The sequence below is a fragment of the Pelodiscus sinensis genome, unplaced genomic scaffold (genome assembly GCF_049634645.1).
Source record: "Pelodiscus sinensis isolate JC-2024 unplaced genomic scaffold, ASM4963464v1 ctg35, whole genome shotgun sequence".
Lineage (NCBI taxonomy): Eukaryota > Metazoa > Chordata > Testudines > Trionychidae > Pelodiscus > Pelodiscus sinensis.
Genome location: NW_027465908.1, coordinates 679,564 through 701,065, shown reverse-complemented (window position 1 = coordinate 701,065; position 21,502 = coordinate 679,564). Strand labels below are relative to the sequence as shown.

Here is a 21,502-nt window from a genome sequence, read left to right as displayed (position 1 = left end):
TCTGCAGCGAGTTGTCACGGATCCACCAAGGTTTTTAGGCACCTAACACCCACTGAGAATTAGGAGCCCAAATACCCGTCAGGACCTGAGCTGCTGTTCTCAATCCCCCTCTCTGCTGCAGGAGAGGGCAGGATTGTACTGAAGAATGAAACAAGAAAACGTTATCCAAACACAGATCCATCACCTCTCCCCCTCCCCCAAGACCAACTCTCCAAGCTTTACAATGAGGTATTACAACCAGACTATACAGCAACATGGAACATCTCTTTAATGTATCGTCAGATACAACCTCCCCTGCTTGGCCCCCCCCCCCCCCCAACAGGTCAAGGACACCGGCGGTCCTCTGGCTATGGGGCTATCTCCGAACCTTGATGGGAAGCACATGTCTTCAGTTTCATCCACCAGGAAGGGAACAAAATAATAAAATAAAGCAAGTTAATTTTCCCCATAGCCACACAAGTGTCCTAGAAACCAGCTGCATCAAAGGTGGGTGGTGGGTTTTGTTTCTTTTCTGGTTTACTTTTTTTTTTTTTAATTTGTGGTGGCGTTGTGTTAATGTCCCAAGCTGTGTAAAAAGGGGGTAATGGAGAATACTTGTTGTTATACATGGCTTCCCCTTGGAATATCCAAACCTGGAAAGAGACGCTGCAGCTGTTATTTCTCCTTGCTTTGATTGGTTGGTTGGTTTGGTTGGTTTTTTTTTAATAAGTGTCTCCAACATGTAAATAACCCAAGGGAAGGAGCGGATAAAATAATAGGCAGGAATTGATTACACAATCATCAATAAACTCTATCATCTCTTAGAAGACCAATACACAGCTATGTCCATATACAGCATGCAGTAATGGCAGAAGAAAGACCTTGCTGAGAAATAATGTGGCTAGAACGCTAACAAAAAATAATATATATATGTATATTTATATATACTGTATGTATATATATATATATCCCATAAAAAGAATAAGCATATCCATCCAACTCAACATACAGTGAGTATCACTGTTTCCAAAACAGTATGTAGACAGCCGAGTATCTTCCGTGTTGAACACCAGAGAAATGGATGAAGTTTCAATAACGCTGGTGGAGGAATTGTTTGTCAAACCATTTTTTTCCCCCAGGACTCGTTGACTGTTCACACCAATTTTGCAAAAACCCAAAGACAAGCTGAGATTGCAACCTCTTGCACACCTAGTTAAGAAGAACACTATTTGCGTGTTTCATTTTTAATGCTTAATAAACACACTTCTCTTTTTTTTTGCTTTTTTCATTTTGTTGTTGTTTTTTATGAACTAACAGTTCTAAGCTCATATCAGAAAATATAGTTAATAAAATTAATAATGAATCAGAATCCCTTATTCTCTGTGATGTCCGTGCGTCGTAGAATGAAGAAATGTTTAACCACTGGTTTGCTTTCTTCCTTTTCATTCGTATCGTCGTCATACATTTTTGCTTGTTTTTTAAACTAACACAAATGGCGGCACAGTCCATGAAAAGGAGGGGAAAATCTCAAAACAAGCTGCACATCGGCCTATGCATGTGCTGAAGCAGCCGACTCCGTAATCATCCATATGGGAGAGTTGAGCGGAAAGAAATGACCGAGCCAGCTGCCTCGGAATGGGGGCATGGGTGGGGGGGAGCCATTCAGCCAAATGTACTGGTTGGTCCTTAGTACCTGCACACTTGTCGGTTGCAGAAAGAAGAAAAAGAAAAAGAAAACGATTCAGCTGTGTCAAAATGTCATTGAGACAAAATTGGATTTTTTTTTCAAAAAACAAAAACAAAATGTTTTCCCCCTCTCTCCTCCACCCCCTCCCCCAGATTTCCTGGCAATATTTTCTTTCTTATAACAATTATTTTTCTTGTTTAAATTTTGTACTTTTTCTTCGTGTGGTTGCTGTTGTTGTCGCTACTCCGCGGAATCAGCACTTGGGTCAAAACTTAAGGAGCAGATGCAACAGCAGGAGGGGCAGGAGCCAAATGCAGCCGGCTCTTCTTGATGTGCCATTGTTCCCATCATGCACTGCGCCGGGACCTGCAAAGAGGGAGGGGGAGAGGGGAAAAGCCGACGGTGTTAGCCAAAGGTGTCAAGAAATAAACAAAGTAGCCGTGGTTAATTCATACGCACACAAGGCAAGGTCTGCAAAAGTGATGCACGGCACCTCGATCTTTGGATGCCCACCTTGAAATGACTTAAAGAATGCAATGAAAAACCCGTGGCGGGCCCATGCCAGCTGACTCGGGCTTGTGGGGCTGTTGAATTGTGATGCAGACAATCGGGGTTGGGTTGGTGAGGGTTTGGGACCCTGACAAGTAGGAGAGTTGCAAAGTTTAGGTTGCAACCTGAGCCCAAGTTCCTATGCTCTAATCAAACATCCCCTTAAGCCCAAGTTAACTGGTGCAGGCCAGCCACAGGTGTCTAACTGATGGGTAAACATTTCCCTAGAGGTCAGAAAGAAAGTGCCATGTACTCACTTTCAGGGACGGTTCATGTGTTTCAAGTTAAGCACCAAAAATTTCTAGTGGCTTTTGAAAAATCATTGCCCAAGACCTCTGAGGTGGGGGAAAAAACCCCCTACTGGACCATCCGCTCCATCTCCTGAAGGCCAACACGGGTTTCTACCTACAACACATTCTTCACTGGTTTTCCACCACTCTTGTCCTGGAAGTCTCAAACCACGGTGTTTCTAGCTGTTCCCCTGAATAAATGATTCATTGTCTAATATATTGTACTGGTAGGAAACTTCTGATGTACAGTCTTAAGTTCCTTTTTCTTAGCTTTGGTCTGTGGGTCTCATTTCTACCACACTTAACAAGAGTTTCTAGTACTCACTGAAATCCACATAATTTATTTAAATGTATTTCACTCCTACAAAGGGAAGGCTTGTGGGAGATACCCCATTCTAACCACAAGTTCTAGTACAGGAATATCATCTCTGGCACATAACTGACCATCATTAAGCATGATGATCTGTGCATTTCTGTGTTTCACAAATCCAGTAAGGGCTCACTTCTCACTTCTAGGGCACCATGGCTGGTGTTTGACTTCAACAAAATTCCGGGAGCCAGCTTTGTGTGTTGGTTTATGGAAGGGAACTGGATGGTATCTGAAGATGTTGATACCCAAAGCTCTATGAGTCCTAGGCCAGATTTGGAGGTGGGGAGGCAAGTGTATTCCTAGATGTGTCCTGCAAACCTGCAGAAGAAGCTGTGGGCAGGTATGTCTTTCATATTTTCAGCTGGGAAAATATGCTTACAGGTGTGCCCTTCACATGGATTTGGTTACAGGGAAAATGTCAAGAATGAACTCTGATTCAAGCCACCAATCTTTGAGGCTAATGTTTCTATATATTTTGCTGGAGAGAAATGACATCCTACTGAGAATGGAGTGGAGAATGGAACTGAACATGCAGAGGTTGGACACAAGGTGGCCAAAGAGGAAAACTCGCCATTCGCTGTGCTAACGCGGTGCTGTTTCTTACCACCTCCTTTCCTCTTTGCTGGCAAAGTTAATTGCAGGAGCACTTATTTAGTGTCTTTGTGCCTCTGTGGTATGTCTAGCACTGCAGGGAGGCAAGGGCATATGAAATGCAATAAGAATGCAGAAGCAATCATTCTGTATCCAGATTGTCAATGGCGGGAATGTCATTTTTAAAGCAAGCAAAGGAACATGATGATTGTGCAGGGGAGATATAAAGGCCACACCAAAGAGGTCCCTGTTTTAGCAGTAGGCTCTGTTCTCCTATAAGTTCCTGTTCTACTTGTCTGACATCCCCATGGAATCATGGAGATAAAACCTGGCTTGTTAGATAGTTCTGCAAAAAACCCAACAACTTTTGACCATCTTTTGGACTAACAAGCTCTCCGAGTTTTCCACCTATTGCCTTTGCCAGTGAACCAGACAGCCTCAAATGAGAGGACACAGGAATGAGGAAGATGACGGCAAAAGATAAAATATTCTATTCCTGTCTCAGAGGCAATTCTTCCAGAGTGTAAACCCATGAGTTGCATTCTTCCAGCTGAGCTCTACCAAACGCGTCAACATGCACACAATGGGAGCCTTAGGGTACGTCTACACGACAACCTTATTTCGAAATACTCTCAAGCTGGAGGACTTCTTACGCTGACTTCTGTAACCCTCATGGTACGAGGAGTAAGGGAAGTCGGAGGAAGAGTGCTTGATTTCGAAATAAGCGCTGTGTGGATGCTCCCAATTTCGAAATAAGCAACGCAGTTGACGTAGCTCAGTTTGCGTAGCTTATTTTGAGCTAAGCTCTGCTGTGTAGCTGCACCCCTACAGATGCGACTGGCCTAGTGGTTTGGATCTAGGAGTTGGCCCCAAACATTCCTGTGTTCTAACCCAAGCTCTGAGGCTTTCCCCTCCATGGCCTCATGCAATCACACAGGCCAAAAGGCTCAAAGGAGGCCACTGAGTCCCAAAATCAATGTTCCCCTTCTGAAAACATGGCCCATGGTTCCTTCCTGAGTTTTCCCCATCCAGATACATGGGGTAGCAACACTCCTCTATCACACAGAGTCTTGTGACGGCTAGTTCGTGTCTGGAAAGGCTGCAGTTCTGGTGAGCCAGACAATAATAACCATCACGAAAAGAAAGACACAAATTAAAAGCTGAAAACTTATGTGAGGGGCGGAATTTAGTGCTCCAAGATGTTAGAAGGGAGGAAAATGAGGACATATTTTGACCGGATAACTCATGTGTTCCATGCTATTTTCTCCCCAGTTTTCCAGAAGTCCTAGGGTCTATTGTAGTAATATAATAAAATAAATACATAATAATAATAACTAATAATTAATACATACCTTTAAAAATAAAGAAATGACAAAGTAGCTAAACACGCTGAAAAGATCCCAACATCAAGATGCAAATGTTTTCTACATGAGAGGGCTGATGGGGAAGATTTTCTGATAGGGTGATACTAGCAGCAGCAAGAAGTCCTCCTGACCCTGAGAAAACTAATGGGGCAGATCTTTAGTTGTGGGAATAACTGCTGGAGACGGAGGAACCCCAAACGGGCTTTAAATCACATCTGTGCACTCCTGGTTTTGGGGACTGCTTTCCCTGGCACCAGTTGCTTATGGGCCCAAGAGGCTATAGCAGCAACTGACAATAGCTGGGAGAGCAGAGCTATCATGTTTGCCACCAGCTCTGGGCTACCAGAACCAGGTTGGATCCAGCACCCTGGAGCGCTGAAAGCATCAGGGGCCCGAAAACTCCTCTGAACCTGCGGAAATTTCGGAGCAAGCTCTGGAGGGAGCCAAGGGCTCGGGGGGCGGAGGGGGATTGTAATGGAACCTTTGCTGGCAGGAGCTAGCACTGCTGCACGCCAGTGGCACTGCAGCTGATAAGGAGGCCAAGCTGTGACTGCTCTCCAGGTTTCATGCATTCATTACTTCCAGCTCATTAGGGAAACATGTGACAGTCCAAAGAGGCCAATTATCAAGCCCTGTAGTGTCCTAGAGAAATGTTACAAGCATCAATTATCCGCTGCAAACATCTGGGAGGAATAAGGCCCTCAAATGAGACAATTTTTCTCTGAATGTCAGTGAATCAGACCAGAAAATTCTCCTGATATTTGCGACAGCAAAAGGGGACAGAAAGGGAGCGAGGGAGGGAGCCACGCAGCATCCAGAGGGAAAGGCTGTGTAAAGATGGTCTCTAGAGCACAGAGTACAAGACGGGACAGGCGGCAGGGTTCTGGACACACGGCTGGCTACACCTCATCACAGGTGTATTTCTTGCTCCTAATTCTTCATTCTACCGACTTAGAACCCTGCAAGCATTAACGGGTGGGCTCCAGGGCTCTGCACAAGGGTTGGAGGCAGGGGCGCCACCAGGAAGTTAGTTGAATTGGAGCTTGCAGTGGTTTGCGGGACAAGAGGTGGTTACTTCTGCTCAGCTGATCCCTTGGCGTTAGCTCAGACACGGGAAAGCAGAAGTGGAGGGGCTGGCCACAGCAGGGAAACTAGCGTGTGGGGAACACATGTACTGACCTTTCCAGGGCGTCAGGACTGTAGTTGTCTCTTCTAAAAATTAAAGAACAAGTCACGGTTAAGGCGAATGGAAAACTCTGTTTAAAGGCAATTCAGTTGCTTCTTCCCCCTAGGGCACGTCTACACTGCAGGGCAAAGTCAAATGAAGCGACGCAACTTCAGCTACGTCAATTGCGGCTGTAGGTGCTGCCTCCACAGCAGGGCCGTGTCCAGACTCAGGGGTTTTTTCGGGAAAAGTAGCCTTTTCCCGAAAAAACTTCCCCTGCGTCCAGACTCAAGCCGCGTTCTTTCGAAATTATTTCGAAAGAACGCGGCTTTTCTTTCGATGGCGGTAAACCTCATTTCACGAGGAAGAACGCCTTCTTTCGAAAGTTCCTCTTTCGAAAGAAGGCGTTCTACAATGTAAAGAGGCCGTCTTCGAAAGAGAGCATCCAGACTCGCTGGGTGCTCTCTTTCGAAAAAGCGGATTTCCTCTATCGAAAGATCCGCCTGCAGTCTAGACGCGATCTTTCGAAAGTGGCTCTTTCGAAAGATGCTTTCGAAAGAGCCTCTTTCGAAAGAAGCCTGCAGTCTAGACATAGCCCAGGAAATGGGAGGAAGGACACACTGCCTTCGGCTTCCCTTCCTCCTCCTTGAATGAGGGTTACAGGAGTGGGAGTAGGAAGTCCTCCTGCTCAACATTATTTCGACATAACGGCTAGCTGCGTAGACGCACGTTTTGTTATTCCGAAATGACGCTGCTGTGTAGACGTACCCCTACTGAGCATGCTCTGACTCCTATGCGACTGTCGGGGAGGCTGTCCCGAGTATTATTAAAGACGGGCCTGAGTCTTGCTGGGCTTGATTCCCCACGGGCTTGGCCCTGGTGCTGTCATCAGTCCCTGTGCAAAGCCAACGCAAAGCACGACCCCTGCACCTCTGATAGCATCAGATGTTCTTGCCAGCAAAGTGGTTTGATGGCTACCAGGCAGGGGAGAACCAGCCCTATAGCTCTGACCCAGAATTCCGGATTGTTACCCCAACATTCCCCAAGCTCGGGGGGAGAGGAGGGGTGCATAGTTGTCCTATTAGAGGCGGGGTCGTTTGCAAAGCCTGGCTCAGGATCTGACATTTCCTCAAGCTCAGGGGATTTGGTGAAGCCCATCTCCCATTGCTAGCCCCAAAGTCCTGCCTTCCCTGTGGTGCCCAAAAATCCTGGGAAGGAGACAGACCCATCAGTGCTTGCTGGAGGACGACTGTTGGGAGGATTTCAGACAGACGGCCAGCCACGCTGATTGGATCCAAGAACCCTGCCTGTTCTCTAGCACAATGAGTCCCGACGTGTTAATGGAAAGCATCTGCTGGCCCAGGACACAGCATTATCCTCACCAGGGCTAGGCTGTACTATTTTCAGTTGAGGGAAGTGCAGGCTAATGGTGGCAAGGGCTGTACTGCAGCGTTAGGTGCCTGTTGAGAATGCAGAGAAGAGCAGCGACGCGGATAACAGTCTCCGCCGAGCAACAGTAAGGCACTGCCGTGATCCCACACTGAATCTACGGGACTGAAGAACGATGGAGAGAAGATGGCGTAGAGTTTATCTTGGCTGGGACAAAAACGAGGCCTAGGTGGGCGGAGCTGGGGTTGTACTGAATCCTCCACGGTTTGATGCCAGACTCTTCCCCATGTGCAACGGAAGGTGATGAGGCTCCGAATTAGACAGGCGGACAGGAAGAGTGCACAGGACAACCTGCAGCACAGGGAACGGCACACCTCTGCATGCACTGTCCCTTTCTCCGAAGGGGTTACCAGCACTTGGGGTTACTAGTCAACTGTTGGGAGGCAGGTGTGATGGGGGAAATGAACCCAGGGTTGGGAAGTCGGGGGGTTCTGAGTTCTGACTTAGAATCGGATCTTATGCAAGGCACAGCAGCTCTCTGCCTCAGTTTCCCCAGGTATAGATTAGGGATGTAAAATTTCGATTAATCGGCTAATCGAATAGTCGATGCAATTTGCATGGACTATTCAATTAGTCGATAAGGGCGCCTCTGCCTTTGAAGATTAGCAACAGCCCCAGGGCCGTAGCTACACTTGAAAGGCAAAAGTGCCGCAGAGAGTATGGGGCAAGTGCACTTCTCTTCTCCGCTTTCTCTTTCTGATAGAGGAAGCAATGGGGCGGGGGGAGGGGCAAGCGACTAGTTGACTAGTGTGTCGACTAGTCATTCACATCCCTAATATAGATTAGGACTGGTGAATCCCTTGTCATGGGTGGGATTCGTTTAGTTAATAGTTGTAAGGCATTTTGCAAAAGCAAAGTATCATCATTTATTTTTAAATTGACAACTCGGGACAGACCCTCAGCTGGTGCACATCTGCATAACGCTGGACCTGGCCCTAAAATTAGACACTCACTCCAAAGATTTCAAGACCAGTCACTGTTTCTAGGTGCCTTTGATGTACTGGGGGCCTGATTTTTCAGCCATCCTGAGCACCTGCGGATCCCATTGATTTCTTCTGTAGCTCCGGGGTGCTCAGCAATTTGGGAAATCACACACACGGCACCCAAAATCAGAGATGCCCCGAAAGCAGTGGAAACTGCCAGTCTTAGCTCCGGCCTCTGATTTCAATCGAGTCCATTCCTAACCTTTAAATTAACGGTTGCTCTATTGGCATCTATGTGATGACACATGCCAGGTCTCTGCAGTGTGATGCACAATTGCAGAATCTAACCTTAATAAGAGGTTGATTTTATTATGGACCTGGTCATCATAGCTGGCAAAGCATGCAGCATGATCTGTAATAAAACTTAGAGGGCCATCTGTTTGAAAGACACATGGATTGTTGGTGTAGCAATGGTGTTCCATCAGGGTTGAATTTGGCCCAGAGTGTCTGAATAATGTGCCTCGGATTTGCACTTGTCTCTTATTATTATTCCCAGGATTTCCCTTGGGCTCTTTCTTTCTCTCTCCCATGCAGAATGTTGGCCCCAGCCTTATTAATTGCAACTTTCTAACTAGAATTATCTAATAATACCTGCCTAAAGCAATCAACATTGATCACAATAAAAGGTGGAAATTGAGGTTTTAGGAGATTTTTTTTAATAAAAAAAAAAGATTTGGTTCCAGAGGTCTTGATAAATTAAAGAGAGAATCAAATTAGCAATTGAATTAAGTGGAATGCTCTGGACAGTATGTTAAATAATAAAAATAAACTGTGGTTTTTTGCAGAATGTATTTATTCAAGATTAGGCACAAAATAAGTCAGGGTCTCTAACCTGTTTGTAGGACTCAGTAAATAGACTGTAGGGCCAAAATGAGGATCAAAGAGTGAATTGGTTCGCTATTGCCTTTCTCTTTGTATAGTCATTTCCAATTGTGCAACGTGGTTTTAAATCAGTGCCGTTCTGCAATAGTCATGTTCATAGCCACCCTTTGTGCAGCTGTGGATGACTGTGGGAAATGATATTCTACATTATAGACACCATTGCTTGTTTTAGATTTACAGGCGGAACCTCTCTTGTCCAGCACTCTCTGGACCGGCAATATGTGTGGTCCGGCGTGATTTTCATGAGCTGAATGTCCACTTAGCATGGGTGTAGCCAACTTTCTCGCAATCCCATAATCTTTGTTTATACTTTACAACTGCTAATCCTGGCTCTTAGGGTACGTCTAAACTACATGCCTCTGTTGGCAGAGGCATGTAGATTTGTTTGTTCAGCAAAGGCAAATGAAGCCGCGATTTAAATGATCGTGGCTTCATTTACATTTACATGGCTGCCGCGCTGAGCCGACAAACAGCTGATCAGCTGTTTGTCGGCTCGCGCGCTAGTCTGGACGTTCCCCCTGTCGACATCAAAGCCCTTTGTCGGCAGTCCCGGTAAACCTCATTCCACGAGGAATAACGGGGCTGCCCACAAAGGGCTTTGATGTCGACAGGGGGAACGTCCAGACTAGCGCGCGAGCCGACAAACAGCTGATTAGCTGTTTGTCGGCTCAGCGCGGCAGCCATGTAAATGTAAATGAAGCCGCGATCATTTAAATCGCGGCTTCATTTGCCTTTGCTGATCTGTCTAATCTACATGCCTCTGCCGACAGAGGCATGTAGTCTAGATACAGCCTTAGTGTTCTGTGCCGTCATTTAGCTCTAATTTACCCCTGAAAGTCTTCTAAGAGCCCAGTGAGCCGTGGAAGTGTTGTAATACTGCTAGACAATATTGTCCTCTTGTGGTTAAGCAAATTCTCTAATTTGGCACTGGCCAGGTCCTGAGGGTGCCGGACTAGAGAGGTACAACCTGTATCGATAACACAGAGCCGCAGGGTTTTGGATCAATGTGCTAGGTACCAGACAGGATAGTGGTATGTAATCAACCTCCAAATTAAACCATAGTGCCTGGTGAGCTACTTCTTAAGTACCTGTCTGTAAAGAGTGGAAAGAAAAATCGTGTCGTCCTGGGAGACGTCAATTTAGGAGGCATAGGCTGCAGATTTCATGCAGCTAGTAATAAAGTATCATTAGAGCTTCTAAAAATTCTAGATAATAATTTTCTAACACAAAGGTAGTGCACCCAACACAAGGTAAGTCTATTTTGGACTTCATTATGACAGATAAAGATGAATTAATCACTGGACTGGAAGTTAGTGGTTGCCTAGGGACCAGTGATCAGACCTGAATACATTCAATATGGGCAAAAGTAGACAGTCCCTAACAGTAATATATATAAACTTGGTGCTTCAAAAGGGCTAATTTTCCAAAGCTGAGGAAAATGATGAGCAAAACTGACTGTGAAGAAAAAAATTAAACAATAAAATGTGAATACAAATTGAGAGCTATTTATGAAGATTTTATTAGAGGGACAAAAAGTCATGGTTCTGCCATCAAGAGAGAGGACAAGTTTGTCTAAAAGCCCATCGTTGTTCAATGGCAAAGTGAAGGCAGCAATTAAAATTTATATATATATATATATATATATATATATATATATATATATATATATATATATATATATAGGAAAAGTATACAGCAAGAAATATAAGTTAGAAGTTATGATGTGCAGAAAACTGATAGGGGAAGCTAAAGACAATAAAATGCCACGGGTTGCATGGCTAAGGACAATAAGGAATTTTTTAATGGATATAAAGAATAAAATAACTCCTACCAATGACACAGTTCCAATACTAGATAGAAACTGTACATTTGTCAGTGAGGCGAAAGTGTTCAATACGTATTTGTGTTCTCAATTTGGAAAGAAGCAGGATGATGTACTGTATCACATGTGGACGATGAAGTACTTTCTAGATCATTGGCAACTAATGAGGCTATTGAACAATCATCACTAGGAATATAATATTATAAAGTCAGTAGGTCCAGAAAACTTGCATTCAAGAGTCTAAAAAGAGCTGGCTGAGGGGTTGTCTGGCCCACTGATGTTAAGTTGTAATAAATTCTGGCATACTAGAGAAGTTTAAGAAGAGTGAATGAGTGCACATCCCAATATTCAGTAAAGAAAAGCAGGATGATTCTCATCTACAGCTCTGTTATCCCGTCATCAATCTTAAGCAAAATAACAAAAGCTGATGCGGTGTCTACACTGGAGTATATTTCATCTACATTACATCACACATATGTCATGAGATTTTTCACATCCCAGAGCGATGTAGTTAAGTCAACCTGACTTTGCAATAGAGACCATCCCTGAAAGAGCTTATTTTTTTAGCCATTCAAATAGAAGAGGGCCCTCCAATCCTTACTGTTATTTTGCATTTGTGTTACAGTATCATTTGGAAGCCCCTGACTGAGATCTGTGTCTGACCGTGTCTATAAGAGAGAATTCCCACTGGTGGGATTGACAATCTAAATAGACAAGACAGACAAAGGGCAAGGGAGGGGAAAGATGATGTTTCTAAGGGTATGTCTACCCTTTGCAGCTTTTATCACCAAGGCTGTGTTGACACAGCCCTGTCACTAAAAGTCGGTGCATGTGAATGATTTTTGTCGGCTCTCTGACAAAATACTTCCATCCCCAACCAGCGTGTTTCACTTTGCTAGCAGGAGTGCACTCCTGCCGAGAAAGCAGCATTCACAATTGCACTTGTCCTGGCAACACTTTGTCATTCCCATGGGGAGGGGTTATGCACCCGTGAATGATAAAAGTTTTGTCATTAAGTGCAAGTGCAGACACAACCTTTGTGGGGAAACTGAGGCACACACATTATGTCTGAAACTTTCAAAGTTCGCTAGGGGATTTAGATGCATACAAATCTTTAAAATTAATTAGTTAAAATTCATCAGAATTGTGAATTTATTCCCTTCAGCGGCTTTGAACAAATCATCTTAAGTGACCAGATCAAAGTCACACAGTGAGCCCTGCAGAGTTAGCACGACAACTCGGGTTTCTTCCATTCCAATTTAATGCCTTAACCACAAAATTATCCTCTCTTTCCATCTGCCCTCATTCAATAGGAGATTGACCTAATTAAGGGCTTCATGATTGGCCCATGTGGTTTTTAATCAAATGGGCGATCAAGACATTTCACCATGCATTTTCAGCCCTGTGTCTGCAATTCATCCCTGTGTGGATGTCACTGTGGGATTTTACATAAGCGGTGCGTGTAGCCTACCAGCACCTGTTTCATTCAGCCCCACTGCCCGAGGACAGATCCGGGAAACCAGACACAGAGAGATGCAAATGGAGCGTCTCTGCATAGCTGTAGGGGGATGCACCAGTACACCGTTCAGTTCACCAGACACCCGCTCTGGGCGTTTCATGAGGGAGGGGTTGAATCAGCCAAACTCCAGCTCCCATGTGGATCACTAGTGCTTGGTTTGAGCTGGCCTTACAATCCTGCCCCATCCCAAGCGCAAGAGAAGTTGTCTACTTCGTTGCAAAGGCAACCTTGTCCAGCCAGTGGATTTTCTGCTATGTGACCCCTCTGCCAGGGGAAATTCCAAAGGAAATTCTGTGTAAATCCTGAGTAAGTTTCATCCCCAGGGTGCACCAGGAAGGAGCACGTCTCATGATGAATACTCTGGGAAACACACATTTAACGGCCTTCCCCGCCCGGGCACACAAACAGTTAATTGTGCTGGAGGTGTACCTCTGACTGAAAAGCTGTGTCGCTTGTGACACTGATTAACCTGGAAACCTGGTAAGTGAGAGGCTGAAAGACACCGTTTTCAGGCAGCTCTAATGACTGTTTAACAGCGTGGTAAAAACTCTGAATGTGTACAACTGAAACAGCAAACTTTTTTAAACACTCAGCAATACAAGAACTATTTTATGCAGGTTAAAAAAAACCATCCATGATTAGTGCTAGAGATAGGCACGGATGCATAAACCAGATTTGGATCCAAACTTCCATGAGTCTGGAGCTTTGGATCTGTAGTATCCCTTGTGCTAGAGAAAGAACAAACTAGTTGGTGAAGAATATGAAGCTGCTGGATGTGGAGAAGTCCCTCTAGTTCTCTCGACCCACTTTGCAGTATTTAGGGTCACCGTGTAGGGTCTATGTTCCAGAATGGACCATGCGCTCCTGTAAAGAACAGCTGACTACCCTCTCTAATTAGGCTGACAAATTCCTTCTTAGGGATTTAATACCTCTTCTCAAATATCAGATCTCTTTGCAGTGAGCTAGCCATCTCCGTCCAGAGCCTTGGAATCCCCAAGGGTGCTGTAACTGACAAACTTGAAACAAAGAACATTTCCCAGTTTCTAATTGGTGATGGAACTTACACTCTGTTAGGCTGAGCAATTTTTTCTTCAATGGGCCCTCTGAAGACGTCTGTGCAGGTCTTTTGTTACCCAACCTGAAACGACAACTCAAAAAGTCCATGCCCACTGGCAAGTGGAAAGACAAAAATATGGGTCCCATCTTGCTTGGCTGATGCTAAAGCAAGGAATTGTGGCCCTCAAACAAAGTGGACAGAAGGCCAACATCTTAGCGGACAAAGGGAATTCTCTGATTCTAGGGTCTGACGTAAAGGCCACAGAAATCAAGGCTTCTACAGCGTGAAATTCACAAATGCCAGAGAATTAAGGAATGAGGTTTGAAGACAAATGGAATTCAGAATGATCTTGACAAACTGGAGGAATGGTCTGGAATAAACAGGATGGAATTCAAGAAGAACAAATGCAAAATCGGAAAGAATAATCACCTGCCAAACTACCCAGTGGGAAATGACTGCTTAGACAGGAATACTGCCGAAAAGAGTTTGAGAACAGATCACAAATTAAATAGGAACCAACAGCGTTGGGGGGAAAGCGAACATCGTGCTGGGATGTACTAGCAAGAGTGTTGCAAGCAAGTCATTTTCCCACTCTGCAGATAATGCCTCAACTGGACCGTGTCCAGTTCTGGGGACGAAGTTTGAGGTGGTTATGGACACGGTGGAGAAAGCTCAGAGCAGAGCAGCAAAAGTTGTTAAAGGTCTGGGACCCAGGATTGGGTTTGTTTAGTCTGGAGAAGAGAAGACTAAGAGGGGAAGTGGTAACAGTATTTGTGAATGTAAAGTCTCGCGGGGGGAAGGAGGGGAGTAGCCGTGTTAGTTTGTATCTGCAAAAATAACAAGGATTCCCGTGGTATCTTAAAGACTCACAGATTTATTTGGGTATCAGCTTTCGTGGCTGAAAACCACTAGTGCATGAATGCAAAAAGTTGCAATAGAGAGGAAAGTGATAAGCTGCACTCCTGATCCACTGCGGAGAGGACAGGAAATAATGGACTTAAAGCGCAGGGAGGGAGAGTTAGACATGACTAAAAACTTCCTAGCTGCCAGGGTGGTTGAGCCCTGGAACAAATTACATAAAGAGCCTGTAGGATCTCCATCCTAGGAGATGTTTAAGAACAGGGGAGGAAAACACCTGTCAGCGATCATCAGAATAACCTCAGTCCGGTGGGGGGAGAGGGACTGGTGCTATAGCAACCACCATTCCTTCTTCTCATTATGCCACTTGCTTCTATGCCTTTGAAGTCCTGATGGCTCCGACTGCCGGGGGAGGGGGTGACAGGACCGCATGCAGCTCTGCTGAGTGGCACATGAAAACTGCAGGATGACAGAGGTGTCACATTTCCCCAGAAGCCCACGTTGCTTCCCTGGCGGTGGAGGGGCTGTGGGGAGCCTGTTTTCCTGCTCCCCGAGGGCAGAACGTAGAGTGAGCCTTCTGCGAGGGAATGTTCCCCTTTCACTGGGGTGGGAGAGATGGAACAGGCCCACTAGGGGGACGGATGCGCCCGCCCTGTTCTCCACATCTGTAAAACGTTTCGAAAATCACCCCCGAGGCACAGGCCCTCCCCGATGGAGACGGGAACTCGGCCGTGTGCTTTGCCAGGCTGCGCCATCACCTCAGAGCTTTTGGTTTTACTGAACAATCCGCCCCTCCCCCCAGTGTGTTCATTTAATCTGGAATCCCCGATTAAATTTCCTGTCTACAAAGAATTTCCTGTCTACAAAAAATCCCGTTTTTTTTCCCCTTTGTAGACAGGAAACATGCTTGTGTCACGGTGCCGCCACAGGTCGTCGCACGCTGCGTGCGAGAGCCTTAAGAACATCCGAATGGCCACACTGGGTCAGATCAACGGTCCATCTAGCCCTATGTCCTGTCTGCCGACAGTGGCCAAATGCCAGATGTCCCAGAGGGACGTAATCCTCACGTGATCCCTCCCTTGTCACCCATTTCCGGACAAACAGAGGCTTGGGACACCATTCCTACCCATCCTGGCTAATAGCCATTGACAGACCTAACCTCCATGAATTTATCTAGCTCTTTTTTGAACCTTGTTAAGGTCCTGGTCTTCACAACATCCTCTGGCGAGGAGTTCCACGGGTTGATTGTGTGCTGAGTGTAGAAAAACTTCCTTCTGTTTGTTTTAAACCTGCCACCTGGAAGAAGGCCACACAGACGTGACATTCAGGCATCTCACCATGTCCAGCGGCAGGACCGAGGCTCCTGGCCTGCACGTGCTCTTGCTTCTCTAGCAGAGTTAAGACAGGAAAAACAATCTCTTGCTGCTCCTGCAGCCAATATCTTTTTGCCAGTCTTGCAGATTCCATGTAGAAAGATTCACTATTGGGGTATCCATGCCCCCCACCCCCCACAAAAGCCCAAAAGATGCAGCTTTGTAGCAGAAAGCCTAGCACATTTCCTGGCACGTGCTCTGCCTACGGGTGCTACAAACTGGAAGTCCAGCTGCTAAGTGACTCCCCATAATCCCTGGGGGACGCTGAGCTTGTCTTTGATAGCCACTTCTTTTTGCAGTTGTTCCCAGGCGGTGTCAGGAGTTTTACTCCAGTCCCATATTCACTAATAAATTGGCTTGATGATCGCTGTGAGTCTTTCCGAAGTTAATCAGCAGAACTTTTACCGAGTGCTGATACCATCAAAAGCCAGCTTAATGCCTGGGGGATAAAAGACTCTGTGGGGAATGAGCAAGGCAGTGAGCTGGCGGCCGCCTGGCTCAGGGAGCTGCGAATGTTCCTGCAGAGAACACTCCAAGAGCGAGTCGGGCTCAGGCCCAAGATGCTACAGTATTGTGCATTCCCCCTTAGCTCCCTGCCGATGGTCGGTGTGTGCCTGGAATGGTGCGTGGCAGAGCAAAAATCTCCTATTCAGTACCTTTACTTGAACAGTAACTTCTGGGACCTTGAAGAAGATAGCAAACTATTTCCCGAGGAGGGTGGGGAAGCACTGGGATGGGTTCCCTAGGGAGGGGGTGGAATCTCCACCCTTAGAGGTTTTTTAATTCTGGCTTGAGAAAACTCTGGCTGGGTTGATTGAGTTGGGTTGGTCCTGCTGTGGGCAGGGGGCTGGACTCGATGACTCCTGAGGTCTCTTTCTGACCTAGGATTCTATATATCAGGAATTGCCTAGGTCAGATCTGCTGCTTCAGGCCACACACCGGAGCATGGATCTTTCACATGCTGGAGAGACGTAGCTATGCAAGTTCCCAGCATAGACCAGTCCTGAGAAAGGACAGAAGATTCAATGGCACACCGCTCTGTCCTGGGAGTGGCACTCCCTCCATTATCCGCTCATGTACTCTGGCTCTCAGAGGCCAGGGACTCTCGACGCACACACGGGCTGTGTTGTAAGACAGCAGTGGTGGATTCCTAGCTCACCCTCTTTCCCAGCGGGAGTCTCTGTGACCAGAACACAGATCAGCTGAAAGGCAACGACTCCTAAGCTGCAGGCTGAGATTCTAGGGCCCACCCGTCTAGGAAGGCCTGAGCAGAGAGGCGCATCTGGCCCCGTGTTCTAAGCGTGGCCAGGCCCAGGTTGAGAAGTATTTCTGGGGAAACCAACTCCATGACAAGTACCTGCTACAGAGACGATCCCGCCTTCGACACCCCGAGCTTCACCACTGCCGCCGTTCCTGACAAACACAGTCCTCGTGGTGCACACGGGGAGAAGAGATCCCGGAGATAACTCGGGTCCACACCCGCCACTTGATTTCCACCCACAAATGAGTTTGCTCATGGTATTCAGAGTGCAGGAGCAGCTGGGTCCCATTAGCCAGCCTTGTGCCACATCTAGCTGAAGCTGCGGCATAGCCTTGAAGGCTGAATGTGGTGCTGGGAGCTATGAGACTATGATGGGTGTGATCTGCATCTGAGAATAAAAGGAGCTAAAGAAAACCCAGGGCATCCATGGATACTGCTGGTCTCTGGCTCCCATTTAAGATCATGGCAAACACGCCAGAACTGATACACCACCACGCCAGTCTAGGGTATGGGAGCAGTGAATCAGGCCCAGGAGTTCACAAAACTGGACTGCATGCGGAGCAATTCAACAAGCTGGTCTGGAAGGGTCTAGGTAAATGCCGCCGTCAAACTCTGGTGGGATTACCGTCTTCTGCCGGCTCAGCTCTGCGGATTTCTATGTCTGTGCGTGAACGTCAGCCCCGTTTGCTCCCCCAGCAGGCAGCGGAGTTAATCCAGGAATAGATCCGGCCCCCGGTGTCCAGCACAACCTGGGGCGTGTCTAGGAATCCTACTGCGGTCAAAGGGAAGGCTCACATGGGTACACGTCACCTGTGATTCTGCAGCCACGGTGGCACCGAGCTCATGGTATCGCTGCAGAGGACAAATGGCTGGCAAATATATCCCCAAGCGTCCACAGCGGGACTGCTCTCCGATCTCCCCTTCTGCTCAGCTCAAATGGTTAGACCCAGGGACCAGGACTGCAAGATGTTAACCCTGCACTCTCCGCAGAGCTGTGTTATCTGCAAACAGCTTATCAATAGCTACATCCAGTCTCCATCTGTGTATTGCATCCATCTGCCCCTCATACGCCTCCTTCCCTGCATCGGTATGTACACGTCACATACATCAAGGTGTCTATCCACTGCATCCATGTACAAACCATTCACTGCCACCACGCCTGTGTCATTCATCCATCTATTCCAGTAGTTCTCAACCTGCTCCTACCGGAAACTGGGAAACTTCTCATTCTAGGACTCTGCTCCCATCTGGCAAGGGTCTAGCTAGGACTGTCTGCATTTAGCAATATGGCTAGTCACAACCCACCTACACCTAATCACAACCCCAGGTTGAGACTCCCATATCTATTGTGTTCACCCACAGCATCACGATACTTTACCTGTCTCCATCTACCATGGCTCAGCGTGTATGTATTCTACCTCCAGGCCTGCCCATGCATCTAGCATGTCTCTGGGCAAGAGCTGGCTGGCTTCTGCGATGAGGCATTGTTTCCATCTCCCTGACACCTCCCGATTCCCCCAATAAGCACACGAAGGGGCTTAGTAGAATGAAGGCGGGTTGTTAGGGCTGGCGGGTACTTACATGGCAGAATGGAAGGAGGCATGAAGTGGAGAGAGGCGTTGGCCAGGCATGCAGGAGACAAACAGAAAAAAACAAAAGGGGATGAAGGGCTGAGTTAATAAACGCCTCCACGTGTGAGCATGAGGCGACCGTGTCTCTGTAGCCACTGCGAGGGCAGGAGGGATGCAGATAAAGGCACCACAATCATTTCCTGGTATTGGTACCGAGTATTTTGTTGTTGTTAAGAAATCCATGGAGTAAGGGTGACATTTTGCTCCACAATCCCTTCCCTTGGTGATTTGGACCATGTCACTGGAATCCTGCGGGGATCGTTTCTGCTGGCCCAGTGCCCTGCTCAGAGGATGCTCACTCCTACAGCTGCTTCTCCTTTCACACAGAATCATAGAGCTGGAAGAGCCCTCAGGAGGTCATCGAGTCCAGCCCCCTACCCAAGGCAGGACAATCCCAATTAAATCAACCCAGCCAGGGCCCTGTCAAGCTGAGACTTAAATCTTTAGGGATGGAAATTGCACCCCCTCCCTAGGGAACCCATCCCAGTGCTCCCCCGCCCTCTTAGGGAAATAGTTTTTCCTAATATCCAACCTAGACCTCTCCCACTGCAACTTGAGACTATTGCTCCTTGTTTTGCCATCCATCACTACTGAGAACAGCCTCTCCCCACCCTCTTTGGAACCTCCCTTCAGGAAGTTGAAGGCTGCTCTCAAATCCCCCCTCACTCTTCGCTTCCGCAGACTAAACAAGCCCAAATCTCTCAGCCTCCCATCGTAGGTCATGTGCTCCAGCCCCCTCAGCATTTTAGTCGTCCTTTCCTGGACCCTCTCCAATGCGTCCACGTCCTTTCTGTAGTCGGGGGCCCGGAATTGGGCACAATACTCCAGGTGTGGCCTCACCAAGCATCTCCTGATGCTAGATCCCCTGCTGCACTACACTCCGATATAGCCTCACAGCAAACCATGCGGTGTCCCCTGGGGATTCCCCTGGTAGCTGCCTCGGAGGGCTGAGGATGGGGATGGTGAGCCGCCCATAGGCACAGCTGCCATGGGGGAGTGGTCAAAGATAAAGCCAAGGGGGATTCTGTTCACAGAACAGTCAGTCCCAAAGTTACTGCAGCATGTGCCTACCAGTGCACTGCTAGATCTGCATTGTTTTAGCCAGAGCCAGCATGTCAAACACCAGAGGCCAATCCTATAGCAGGGAGGAAATCTTCCAGACCCTGGCTTCACCCTGAGTGGAGGAGATGGCAAGAGAAAAGGGGAGATTAAAAAGTTGGGGACCCTCCAAAAATAACCTCATTAGAGGCTCCCCGAATCCTCAAGCCGGCTCTGCTCTAGCCCTTCCCTGTCCAGAGATCGGGTGCATTGCTCCCAATTTGCATCTGATTCCCAGCCTGGCCTAAGAATGCTCCTGAGTCAGAGATTACGGCAATTGCAGGTTGACTTATTGCTGTACATCTCTCAGCCGAGCCTTCACTGGCCCGATCGGCAACAAAATGAGTGCCATGCATGGGCTCTTCACCACACAATCCCCCTTCGTCCTCACGTGAGCACCACGACTACATGTCGCACCGTTGTAAACGTCCTTCTGTGTGGTGAGAAGCCACAAGGAAGACTGTATGGCTACGTCAACGCTGCAGTTCTTTCGGAATAAGCTACTCCGGAATAGTTAGTCTGAAATAGCTTATTTCGAAATAGCACGTCTACCCTGCAGGGAAGCCTCAAAATGAATCCGAGGCCGGCTTCCCTAATGTAGATGTGCTATCTTGATTTAGAGCCCCAGGAGGAATAACTTAGCGAGGGGCTATTTCGAAATAGCAGAAGTGCAGCATCTAGACACGCCTTATTTCGAAACAGCTATTTCGGAATAGGCACTATTCTTCGTAAAATGAGGTTTACAGAAGTTGGAGTAAGCCGTCCGTTATTTCGAAATTATTTGAGTTGCTGAGTAGACACTCACATTGTTATTTCGGAGTAATGGCCGTTATTCCGAAATAACTTTGCTGTGTAGACACACTCTATGAAAAATGGGTCTACAACCCCAATGCAGATCTGGGCAGGTCCCCGCGAGACACGCAGCATGGAAAGGCCCTAGCTGCAACCCTCTGAAGCAGAAGATTGCAAACTGGATTTATATCCTATTGGACAAGGACTCTGGGTGCAAGCTCCAGCAAGAGACGACGCGGAACTTTGTTTTGCGCCTCCTCAAAAGGAATTCTGGGTTGACAGGACGAGTGGATGGAGTTTAAGCCACATTATTTATGGAGGAGACAAATTCCAGGGGGTCAGTCACAGCCGGTCTACCTGCATCCTCTCCGGCTGCCCGTCTGGGAAGCAGGACTGTGCTCCATGCATGTTGTCAGACAGGGACACAGGCAGTGCAAGAGCAGGAAAAGGTTACAGGCAGGGGAGGGACAGCGCATGTGACAGACAGCAAGACCAATACTGACCTTGGAACAAGGTTGAGCTTGTGGGCTCACTTATTTCTAAACGGGGGGAGGAAACGATGGAAGAGAAAAATGACAAAAAAATTATAGTTCACATCCCCCGCCACGAGCACTGTGACATGTGAAGAAGAGGGGCAATGGGAGATGTGGAGGTACCATGGAAAAGGCGGAAGGGTGGGTCCAGGGAGCAGCAGGCCGTTTTTGAAGTGAGTGAAATGAATCATGGGTAATTGAAGGAATGATGGTCCCTTGAGTTCAAAATAATAAATAACATCCTGGCAG

General features: G+C 47.2%; 1 protein-coding gene across 4 annotated transcripts in view; it reads right to left on the bottom strand.

Moving 5' to 3' along the window:
• Positions 1-312: 312 nt before the first annotated feature.
• LOC142824444 (neurotrimin) overlaps positions 313-21,502 on the bottom strand; it is a 509,679-nt gene continuing 488,489 nt past the window's right edge. For 2 of the 4 annotated variants that reach the window (XM_075916416.1, XM_075916415.1), the window contains 4 exons: positions 21,224-21,259; positions 6,010-6,042; positions 1,877-2,032; positions 313-1,679 (listed from right to left, as the gene is read on the bottom strand). In XM_075916416.1, the coding sequence (XP_075772531.1) occupies positions 1,932-2,032; positions 6,010-6,042; positions 21,224-21,259 (170 nt within the window). In that variant the 3' untranslated portion in view covers positions 313-1,679; positions 1,877-1,931. The remainder of the gene's footprint in view (positions 1,680-1,876; positions 2,033-6,009; positions 6,043-21,223; positions 21,260-21,502) is intronic. The other 2 variants (XM_075916417.1, XM_075916418.1) reach the window with 2 other exon arrangements.